The sequence below is a fragment of the Lissotriton helveticus genome, chromosome 2_1 (assembly GCF_964261635.1).
Source record: "Lissotriton helveticus chromosome 2_1, aLisHel1.1, whole genome shotgun sequence".
Taxonomy (NCBI): Eukaryota; Metazoa; Chordata; class Amphibia; order Caudata; family Salamandridae; genus Lissotriton; species Lissotriton helveticus.
The window spans coordinates 1,397,568,778-1,397,581,061 of NC_136059.1; the positions used below are offsets into that span (position 1 = coordinate 1,397,568,778).

Here is a 12,284-nt window from a genome sequence, read left to right on the forward strand (position 1 = left end):
TTTGCTCAATTAAGAGAGATAGCCTAATTGCCATAATTTTGGCTAGGATTTTACAGTCTAAGTTAAGTAACAAGAGCGGATGGTACGATCCGCATTGTTCGGTTTCTTTACCAGCCTTGGGAAGCAGAACCAAAACCGCCTCTCTAAACGTGAGGGGAAATATACCCGCATCTTATGCTTCGGTGTATACCTCTAGGAGATGCGGGGCTAGGAATTTCTTATAGGTTTAGTAAAAATTCCAGAGAAACCATCCAAGCCAGGGGCTTTAGAGCCAACCATGGCATTGATGTCTTGTTCTATCTCCTCAGCTGAGAAGGGTTCACTTAGGAACTTCCTATGCCCGTCAGGAAGCCAAACCATGGCAATCCCGTCCAGATATTCCTTGATCTCACCCATGCCAGCCGCAGATTTGGTGGTGTATAAATCGGTGTAATAGTGCAAGACAATTTGTTTAATGGCAGTTGTTCCCACTTGTATCTGCCTGCTCTCATTACGCAATTTGGGAATGTAGTTAGGCGTATAATGAGGTCTGAGTAGACGTGCTAAAGTGTGACCCGGCCGCTCTCCTTCTCCGTACTTGAGGGCTGCTGCATATTTTCCTAGGTAGAGCACTCCCCGTTTGCGTCTTCTGTGTACTCTGCTAATAGCTCCGCCCTGCGATGCATATATTGCGCATTGTCGAGAACCCGAGATGTCATGTTTTCTCTATCAAGCGTAGCCAGGTCTCCTTCCAATTTAGTTAAGCAGCGTTGAGGTTCCTGTATAATCCTGTGTGTGTAGAGATGCATACAAGCTTGATATATGCTTTGAAGGCCTCCCAGAGGGTCTTGTATGTGTTGACTGACCCTGTGTTGTTGGCAAAAAAGTCCACTATTGCTGTATGCAGTTCATTTTTTAAAACGGTGTCCTTCAGTGCCATCGAGGGGAACCTCCACTGTTTCCCGAATACCCCCTCAGCCAGTAAGTGTATTGAAAGAGTCACTGGGGAGTGATCGGATAATGTGCAGGATAAATGTCCTACCTTATTAACCCATGGGATCAATGATCTTGTTATCAGCCAATAATCTAGTCTCGTCCATGTGTTATACTGCTGCGCGTAGTATGTGAATTCAGTGGTAGAGGGTTTGAGATATCGCTATGCGTCCCCCAGGTCCCAAGCGTGGCCCATTTCCGTTAAGACTGTGTGGGAACGAGGTTTATTAACTGTTGCCTCTGCCGTACTATCTAAATGGGGCTCCAGCAAAATATTGAGATCTCCCCCCAGCAGTATGTTGTCAGTCGCTAGATTGTCTAATTGCTCCTGAAATTGCTCATAAAAGGTCGTCCCATCGGAATTTGGGGAGTACACGTTAGCTAGTACTATATTATGCCCTGCCAGTGTTCCTGTCACAATCAGAAATCACCCTCCTGGGACCACTATTGTGCTAGTGTGTATAAAGGGTATCGTCCGACTGATCAGACTTGCTTCCCCTCGAGTGTATGAACTAAAGCTATAGAAGTATCTGTGTGACCCTCAAGCTGACGCAAATTTAGATGGGAAGGAAGGTGATAAATGCGTTTCTTGTAGGAACACTATGTCTGCGGTGTGCTGACGTATATATTGAAGCTCTATCCCACATTTCATGGGGCTGTTCAGGCCACGGACATTCCAGGTCAGTCGGGTGATATTTGTGTTACCACGTACATCTACCTGGTGTGCCATTGTCGAGTGTGTTGTTTGTATGTGATAGCCCTGCAACCTATAAATGATATACCTGGCTAACATCTGAAATTAAAAACTTGCATTCTGTAATGTTACAAAAAATCTATACCCCTCCCCTCCTCCCTCACCCTCACCTGGCAGCTGTCCGTCAGGTGTAGTCCCTACTTTCCCCATTATCAACTGTTGTTTCTCATAGTGCCTACATGATGATCTCCCCCAACTCAGTAACAATGTGTACCCATGGGGGTGGCAACACCATGTGTGAAAGCACGCACTATTACCATTTGAAAAAATATGTCAGTCTCTGCTAGCCTCTGTTTACTTAAGAAAAGAGATCTCACCACAGTCCGAAATCACTACCTGTAGCTTATAAGATCTGGCAGTGTCTGTTCTTAGTTCTTAGATATTCGAAGCTTGGCCACCTAGTTGTGTGCTTTTAACTGGTTGTGAAAAGGTCCGCACTCGTGCCTGATAGGGCTCCCTGCGAGGCTTCATCTGGGGAAGAACCATCATGTGCATCGCCAGCTCCTGCATAGTGTTTACAACATTTCTGAACCTCTTCAGGATTGTCAAATATTTTCGCATTGACATAGATTCGGAGACTCGCTGGGTACAGCATTCCGTAATGCTGCCTTTGTCCCCACAAAATTGCGCCTGGCTTCTTGCACTAAAGCAGTGAAGTCTTGGTATATAAAAATGTTGGATCCCTGCCACGTCAATGTTCCAGCTTCTATAGCCAGGCGGAGCAAGGTGTCTATGTTTTTGAAGTTTAGGAGCCTCGCCATGATGGGCCTCAGTGGGCATCCTGGGTTCGGTCTGGGCCCTAGCGTTCTAGGCTCCCTTTCCACAATGAACGTGTTCGTAAATTGCTCAGTTCCGAACAAATCCGTCCGCAATCGTTCCACAAATTGATCCAATCTTCCAGGGTTGGCAGATTCAGGAATTCCCATTATGCGTACGTTGTTGCACCGGCTTCTTGCTTCTAAATCTTCATTCTTATCGGCGATCGTCTTCAAGATGCTTTCCAGGCGCCCCACCCGTTTAGTAGTTTGAGCCGCTCCGACTTCCAGGTCTGATGTGCATCCTTCCACTATGTCCAATTTGGCATCATGTCGGTCTATACGTTCCCCCAGGACGTCAAGGCATCGGTCCAGTGCATCGAATCTGGTGTCTAATGACTTAAACCCAGAGCGAAGTTACAGCATTAGTGTGGCGTTGTCTCGTGTGAACGCTCCTCCTGTAGTGCCTGTAGACATTTCCGCCACCATATTCGCGGTCTGCCAATTGTCCTGCTTCTTGAGCGCTTCGAATTGCAGTTGTTTCTGTTGGAGCTCCTTGCACAACATTCCCAGGGGACCCAGTACTTCCACGTATTCAGCCAACGATCAGTGGATCTCTGTGCGATCGCCAGCCGTCTATGCCATGTGGATGTGATGGCTAGCCTGTAAATGGAAGCTATCACGAGTTCAGTAGTATTTTTTCTCCCCCAAGCGCTTTTTCCAATGTAGCCAGTGTTTATTTACAAGAATTTGCTTGTTAGTATGCACCTCCCCCAGTTGGTCCCGCCTCCTTCTGCACGATGGTTGCCATCTGGGTGGGTTTTCTTTTTTTTCTTTCTTTAGTTTTATCCTTCGTGCGTTGTTCTGGTGGGGGAGCAAAACTTGCCAGTCGGCTGCACAATTTCACCGATATCGTAGCTGAATATAGTGCCCTGGGTGATTTCTCATAGGCCCTTTTACTGAGATCGTACGGGAAGCCTCCTAGTTTGTACGGGGCTCTTCCGCCTCTCAGTTCACCCCCAGATAGTCAGCAGGCCTATCCATGCATCTATACGCCCCCCAGCAGCCGGCTCCCACACTCACCGTTGGTTTGCTAAAGGTCCCGGTTCCATGTTGATGGCAGAGAGGGTCGGGCTGCCTTTCCATGTGGTGTCTGCAGTGTCCTCCAGTCAGCCCCTCCGCACCGCAATGTATCGGCGCCACCCCACCTTCAAAGCGGAGCTCTCACCTTGACACAGGGCCCAAACGTTCACGCTGGACTTCAGACGGGCATAGAGAGACTTGCTGTTGATCCGCGAGGTGTCCTCCGGCAGCTTAGGCAGCTTTGCAGCTAGGCAGGGCGGTTCCGTCTCCAACGTCGAGTCCCGGGTTCTTTGATCTACAGGCCCCATCTTGTCTTTCTGGCGTCCAGGCACATCGCTCAAGATTTCTCGGCTCTCAAACCTCATCGGGAGGCGGCATTGAGATTACCAGCCTCTCCAAGTGTTCCGATTGCTGAATCACCAAAGATATCGTGAATTACATGCGGCGAAGCGCCGCTTCTAGTCAGAGTGCGCAGGGTCTGCACGGAGCTTCTGCTCAAAGCGGCCCTATTGGTCGCTGGTCCGGCCATGCCCCCAAATTATTATATGTTCATAATCTATTAGTAGAGCAATAATTATAAGAAATAAAATATATTAGCAGATTTGGCTGGGGCGTTTATAGTCTAAATGCGAGGCACTCCGCCTGTTTACCTCGCTGAAGGATTAATGACGTGCATTCATGAGGGAGTGTCATCAAGGGACTCACCCTTTATGCTTCCATTAACACCCTCAGGGACCAGGGCCAAGTCCTTTACTTTTCCTATAAAGTTCAAGACATTCTTGGTATATGTGTGACTACTGATTTCCTTATGTTTTGCGTGGGTAGCTTGATTATCAATGCGTGGTTGGTATCCTATCTTTGGAAAGCTCATGGTGGTGTGGACAGCAGAACGCATTTTCCACTGACCACTCACCGATCCCTTGTGTCACTATGACTCGAGAATCAAGGGCCACTCTTCATTGTATCCTAATAAATGCTAGCAGTTTTTTCACAATGCATGACAAACTGGCTATTTAGGAGTAGTTAATCAAAAAGCAACATTTTAGGGAGCTATTTGAGAAAGAAAATGATAGTGTAGGATGCAGTATATAATCTTTACAGTACTGATCAACTGTTTGATAAATGACAATATATCTGTTTTTTCTTGTGAATATCATACAGTCCTTGCGACCTGCAGTCCTAAATGTTCAGGAAATGTGTTACCGAATCAGCGACATGGGGCTTTGCAGCATTGAAAATGGCTACACGTACACGTTACAGGAATTTACAAAAATTCAGTTCAAGCAGCTAGAAGAGGTAAAACATACATATTTGTACTTTTTGCATGCTATAAATATTTTTGCTACCTTTGCAAATATTCTGAGTAAAGTATCCCATCAGTCAGCCAACTTAAAAGCGAGGAAGAGCCTGTATTCCTTTTGACTTCTAATAAGGAGGCTAGGGAATCCCTACGTGAACCATTAGAAGTATTTCATGCATATACTGCTATTTTGTAGGATGCTTGTAGCAATTTCTATCGGAAGTTACTAATGTTGCTTTTTATGAAGGTAATAATGTAGTAGGATGTTATTACTAGTACTACGAAATCATCACTTAGAAGTCTGGTATTTAGAACAATCTTCTTTGAGGATTGATGATTTTTATAGGTTGACTGAATAAAGAATCACGATTTTATAAAGATTAAGCAGGCTAGCATTATGCATTAACTTTTATTTACTCCTTCAGAACAGAAAACCCTGCAAATCTTACAAATAGAACTTTAAAAACATCACAATGAGCAATGGAATGTTCTGTCCCATATATTCTTGTTGACCTCCATCTTCCGCCTCTTTTGTTTGACTTTCTTCTTAACCACTCCTGAACCAGATTCCAGCCAAGAAGCTATCCTCATCTAGTTATCTGTGGAAAAAATCACAATATGAAACCTATTCTTATAAACTTTAAAAAATAGCATTAGACTGTAACCAATCTAACTTTATAGTTACAAACATCACCATTAAACTTATCCATCCTCACCCGAAATCCCCCCCCCGCTTTGGGAATGGAGGGTGGGATAATGCTAGCCTTCTTAGTCTTTAATAAAATCGCGATTCTTGAATTAAGTCAACCTATATGAATCATCATTTTATGTCAAGACAGGAGGCTAGCATTCAGCCCCGGCCGGTGCAGGTAGGAATGGTGGGGCGGGGTGGGACTGGGCGGGTAGGGAAGTAGACAGATGACTGAATAGAGAAAATACAATAAAAAAAATATAAAACCACTTACCTTGCGCTCACTACATCGCCGACTCTGCGTTACGGCGAGTGCATGGTATTTATTTTCTATTTTATTTTCTCTATTCTGTTGTCTTTTGACTCCCCTCCTTGCTTCACCCTGACCCTGCCCCACCGCCCTACCGCTCTTACCTGCACCGGCTGCGCCTGCTAGGATTATGCATGTTCACAGCTTTTCAAGGCATAACCTGAACCCTGCTCACAGCTTTATAGTAAAATTTCCTAAACATATCTACATTAGACCAATCTGCCACTTTTAAAACATGTTCCAACTGTCCTCGTGAAATACACACTTTGCTTGCCATAGCCCCACTTACTGAATGAGCTGTAAACCTTGATAATTCCACACCTTCTTTTTTCATCATTGCTTTCACCCATCTTGCAATGGTAGCATTTGGTACACCCATGAATGGTTACACATTAGAGATCAACAACTGATCTTCCCCTACATATCTTTTCTCCAGCACTCTACATTCATATTCTCTTAAATATCGCATCACACACAAATTTGGAACATTATCAAAACTTGGATAAAAAATCAAGCCAAACATAGTCTTAGTTCTCCTCCACACTTCAAAAAGCACACCATTGTGCTGGTAAAATCTACTACATATGTCCAAAGCCCTAATGTCAGACACCCTCCTGAAAGAAATCAAATAAAGTTGCCAACTTCCATGAAAATTCATGCACTCCTAAATATTTGTTTCCTGAGCAATTCCCAAATAACTTGAATACTAAATCCACTTTGTATATTGTCTGATACTTAGCTCTTAGCAGTCTTTTTTAACCAAACCCCTTTCATCACTCTGCACACCAAGGGGCTTTTACCAATAGAATTACCTTGCACCAAAGAATGGCCTGCCACTATAGCCGGCCTACAACAATTTATCGTTCTGTATGACAACCTTTACCAAACAATTCTGCTAATAAATGCACCTCTTCTGCCTCATTCACTTATACGTGATCCAAATCCTTTTCCAAGCAGCAACACATCCAAACCCCCTAAGCTCCCCTATATTTGGTCTTTCTTTGTACCAGGTGCCCAACAGTCACTGAGCACTTCAGAAACTGCTCCCGAAAGGCCTTAGAATTTCCCAGAATTCCTGACACCTTTAAAACTAGAAGGTTGAGCAAACCCACTGATATAATAGGATGCTCCTCCAGCTCTACTCCCTTCAAAAGTCCTTTGCATGTCTAAATCAAAAATGAAATCTCAATTGCCATTTACAGCAAAGTTGGAAACCAAACATGTGTTTTCCAAAATGAGATCAATAACACTACCTGACACCCCTGCTTCCTCACCTAAACCAGCACTATCTGTATCATTGCAAAAGGGTGAAAAGAATATCCTTTCATCCCCTTCCATTTCTGATTGAACGCATCTGCTGCCATTTCCCCTGGATCTAGTCTCCAATCATATAATCCTGTAACTGAGCTGTTAACCTGGATGCAAAAAGATCCACCCCAAAGGGTCCTAAAGCCATCTGAATCTCCAGAAACAAATCCCTCCTTAGCTTCCAATCACGGAAATCTATCACATTCCTTGAATTCCAATCTGCTATAACATTGGATATACTAGGTAAATACTCTTCCTTCAATGCAATTTTGTGCCCCAAACAACATTTCCACATCTCCTTTTTCCAAATCCGCAAATCTCTTTGACCTTGTTCCCCCATTATGTTGATATAGGTCTCCGCTGATATGTTGTCCATCCTCAAAAGAACAGAATGGTCTCTAACTGCCTTTTGAAACTCTGCAAGGCAAAAATTCCTTCCTTCATCTCAAAACAATTTATATGAATCTTCTTTTTCAATGCAATCCAAACAGCTCCTGTTTCTTGACTTGAGCAACAAGCTTGCCATCCTAACTTGCTTGCATCAGATTCCAAAATAAAATCCAGTTTTACTCCAAATATCACTTTTCCATTCCATATGTCTAAATTTTCTTTCCACCATTGCAACTCTATCTTTGCATCCTGACTAAGAACCACTATGTCTCCATACCACTGACCTCTGGATAAACCATATATCTTCAGTTTTTGCAATGCTCGATAATGCAATGGACCTGGAAAAATCGCCTGAATTGATGAAGACAAGAGGCCAATCACCCAAACTAATTCCCTCAATATTACCTTGTGTTTCATCAACAAAGTTTTTGCTTCCTGTCTTATTTTTCTGACTTTCTTTTTCTGTTAACTGTAGCTGAGAAGATACTGTGTCCAGTACAAATCCCCAAAACTCCACACTCCGTGTTGGAGTCAAAATTGGTTTCCCCAAAGTTTTCCAGCATATCCTGTACCAGAACAAACTGAGTTCAACTCATCCCACTCCTGTTCCATTACCAGAATGTTGTCCAGATAAATTATCATCCAAACACCCCTCTCTCGCAATTATCCAAATACTAGTTTCAACACTTATGTAAAACACCAAGGGGCTGCAGATAATCCAAACAGCAGGCAATGAAATTGGTATAAAACACAGTTCCATCTCAATTGCAGTTATTTCCTGCCCTCCTTTTCTATTTGAATTGTGAAGTAGGTGTCCTCGAGATCCAACTTAACCAACCAGTCCTGCTCCTGCAACACTTCTCGTAACATGTGCACCCCTTCCAATTTGAAATGTCTGTGCATTACATACGACTCAACTTTCTTAGATTTATAACTGGCTTCAAACCCTTGTCCTTTTTTCTCCACAAGAAAAAGCATGCTTGGAAAATCTTTCTCTTCTTCTGCTACATCTGCTATTAGCTTTTTTGCTAACATCTGTTTGATCTCACCGGTCACTATATCCTCTAACTTTTTGTTGAATACTAACTTGTTTGGCTCTCTTACCTGATAAGGCTGAGTTACAAACTCTATTTGATATCCTCTCACATCCACATATCTTTTGTTATTTGACGCCACTGATTGTGGAAGAACTTTAATCGTTCCACCTTTATGGGGATAAAACCAATAGAAATCTTCATCCTCGCTTTGTCCTGTATTGGAGGTTTGCCCTCGTCCTCTAGACAATCTAAATCCTCCTCTACTTCCCTTTTGGGAATAGAAACTTCCTTGACTTCCTCCGTATCCATAACCACCACTTGCTTGGTAGCCTTAGTAGTGGGTTTTATAATTAAGGCTCCCTGTTTTCAGTTTTTACGGATTTTTACAGATAAATACAGACAAACAGACAAAAAAAATGTGTTTTCTGTCAGCATTTATCTTAACAAATGTTTAAATTCAGAAATTGTTCTTCTCAGGGACTCTTTGTGCTGTCTTTCATGAATTTAGCCCAACAACTGAGCAGATGGACGGCATGGGAAATTAAAAAAATAAGATGAAATTTCTTTAAATAACAGAGTTTGACAGCATACATTTGTCGTATAATACTAATATTTGCCAGTGGATGTACTGTTATATGATATTTGGCAACTTAAATAGCTAAAACACAACAGACATCAAAGTATGACTGCGCATGTATCATTTAAATGAATATGAAAATGTATAGTTTCACAACTACACTTATATGCAAAGCACAAAATAAATTTTGATAAATACAGATAAAATGGCCAAAGAATAAATATGGATAAATACAGACGTAAATGTAAAAAATAAAATAACATAAAATCAGGAGCCCTACTTATAATTGGCGTGGCTGAAAGGTTGCCCTGTCCAGAAAAGCTACCCCTATTAAAAATTCTGTTGATGTTGAACTGCTCCTCATCCAAAATGGTGAACGTTTACATGTACTTTGCCATGGAATTCACCATAACTTCACTAAATAAAAGGCCTTTGGTATCCCCACTTGTCTCTCTTTTAGCCAGATGCGCCACTTTTGGATTAATGAGCATCAGAACCGTCTTTTTAGTGCTCAGCTAATAAGCTTGTGTTAACATTGCCTAAAAAACATATAATGCGTTGGCACCAGCCTCTCAATACCTCAATATTCTGATCCTTTTCATCTGAAAGGGACAATTAGTTATGGATTCCTCACCTTAGAATTACCCCCAGGCGTCAGACTGGATCTAGAGAATTTTTCTTCAGCAGTACCCCTGCGCGTCGGTTATGTGCTGTCGGTTGACTCCACATTCGTTGTTGGCTTGGGGGTCGCTGGAATGACGTTGTGGTATCTACTTAGACGCGCCCCTGACATCACTTCTTTCTTTTTCCTCGCCAGCCAGTGCAGATCCGGAGAGAGCGGTACCTCGAGTCACTTTTTGACTTTCTTTTTACGACTTTTTGTTGAAATCTTTTTGAGTCGTTTGACTCCTGGTGCATGCAGGGATGTCCGGTGCTCGAACCAGCTTCAAGACTTGCGACTCCTGTTGCAAATTGATGTCGGTAACAGACCTGCACCTCGTGTGCTTTTGGTGTTTGGAGCGCGACCACTACCCGAAGTCTTGCTCCGACTGCCGTGCCATAAACCCAAAGGCTTTGTTGGAGCTGTCCCGAAAGGTTCTCGATGCCCGGCAGTCCGCTCCCCGCCGCTTGAGGTCCCGGTCAAGAGGGAGGTCTTGGTACCGGTCACGGAGCCATCACCACCACTCATCGTCAAAGTCTTTGTCTTGGGGTAAGTCGAAGCACAAAAAGAAGGTGAAGAGGCATCGTCGCTCTTCACGTTCTCCCTGTCCGTCGGCCGACGTGATGCAGGTTGAGGAAGGTAGTCGTCTGGCTCTGCCTGCAGGGTCAACACTGAGCTTTCCTCCTTTTCCGGGAGCTGGGGTGACCCCTACCCAACTTTGTAGTTTTTAAGAAGCCCTCCACTCGATCTTCAGGCAGCCCGACTCCGCCGGTGCGACTTCGGGCCCCGCGGACACGGCTGGGGGCTTGGCTCCCACGGATCCAGGCCTGATCCGGATCGGCACTGGTCGACCTTGTGACACCTCCTCCAGCGCTGAATCCACTAGTGACACCTCCGCCTTCTCCACCTCTTCCGACGCGGTTTGTGTCCCCAGCCGACGTCGACCCCAGCCTCCCCTTCGATGTGGACACGGAGGCCCTCATGGACATCCTTTTGGGCCCCTGGTCCAAGCCCAACACAGGGGCTCCTGTGGATGCGTTGACTACCCCACGCCACAGCCTGCCCTGGGTGACCCCATTTTCCTCTCCCATCACCCCACCCTAGAGAGCTTGGTGGTCCAAGCCTCGACTTCCAAGGGCGCATTCCTTACCGCACCACCTGATGGGGAACCCAAGAAGCTGGACCACCTTGGGAAGAAGATGTTTTCTTTATCTAGCTTAGGACTGCGGTCGATGAACACCACATGTCTCTTGGGCCGTTACTCCCACTTGGTGTGGGACACGGTCACGCAGGTGCTGCCACAGTGCCCATAGTAGGCCCGGGCCATGCTCTCTCATGCAGTTGCCGAAGGGAGAGATGCAGCGAAGTTCGCCGTAAGATGTGGGCTGGACAACGCCGACTCACTAGGCAGGATGATTTCAACGCAGGTGCGCAACACCCATTGGGCTCACGGGGCTTCAACCCCCCCCCTGTCGTGTGTGTCAGCCCTGGTGGAGACAGCTTCGCAGGCTGGCGAGCATCTAATTGCTGCCGCACCCGAGTACTTAACAGGCCTTTAAAAGACCATTTACTTGTAAATAAGGCTTTTGTTGTGTGTTCACCCCTTCTTACAGCCACTCTGTCCGTGGTTGGAAGAATTAGCCCCATCTGAAATATTTTTCAGCCCCCCCCCCTGAAATTTGGTTCTAGTTGCCCGCCTGTTTCAACGTCAGTAGCCCTGAGACACTACGCCTGGTTGAGGTCCGCTGGCTTTTCGGGATATTTCCAAGGTACACTTTTGGACATGCCCTTTGATGTCCGTCGCTTGTTTGGTGACAAGGCAGACAACGAGCTTGAGGGCTTTAAGGACTCCAGGGCTATGGCCAGATCCTTGGGCCTCGCTTTAACCTCCTGCCCGGCGCAGTCTGCTTTTTGCCCCTTTCGTGGCTACGGAAGGGGTGCCCCGCCACGTTCTGCCCATAGCCATATGCCTGCGCAAGCTGTCCAACCTCTGCGCAACAAGGGACTTGGGTCCCACCGTTGTGGGTCTGGGGGCCAGCGGGCGGGCCAGTCCACCAGTGCCCCCTCTATAGCAGCCTCCAAGCCTGCCTAGTCCAACCTTACAAGGCCACCTTTCGCCAGTGGGCGTCAGGATTCACCATCATTTCCACCACTGGCTCACCATCACGTCAGACGGGTGGGTTTTGGAGATATTCCGAAGGGGCTACCCCCTACCTTTCGAGACTACCCCTCCATCCATGCCTCCTCAATTCCATTGCATGTTATAGGATCACTTGGCCCTTCTCCAACAGGAAGTTATGGCTCTCTTGGCCAAGGGAGCCATCGAGCGAGTTCCTGCTCCAGAAGTAGGTTGTGGTTGTTATTCTCACTACTTTCTGGTGCCCAAGAAGGACAAGGGCCTGCGTCCTATCTTGGATCTGAGGAATGTCATCCGCTTCCTCCAGAA

At 45.4% G+C, this 12,284-nt stretch overlaps 1 protein-coding gene across 1 annotated transcript in view; it reads left to right on the plus strand.

Annotated features, from left to right (window-relative positions):
* Positions 1-12,284, plus strand: part of LOC144820261 (dynein axonemal heavy chain 6-like) — a 1,187,310-nt gene that overhangs the window by 186,721 nt on the left and 988,305 nt on the right. Inside the window, exon 6 of the mRNA XM_078677850.1 lies at positions 4,726-4,860. Coding sequence (XP_078533976.1) covers positions 4,726-4,860 — 135 coding nt within the window. The remainder of the gene's footprint in view (positions 1-4,725; positions 4,861-12,284) is intronic.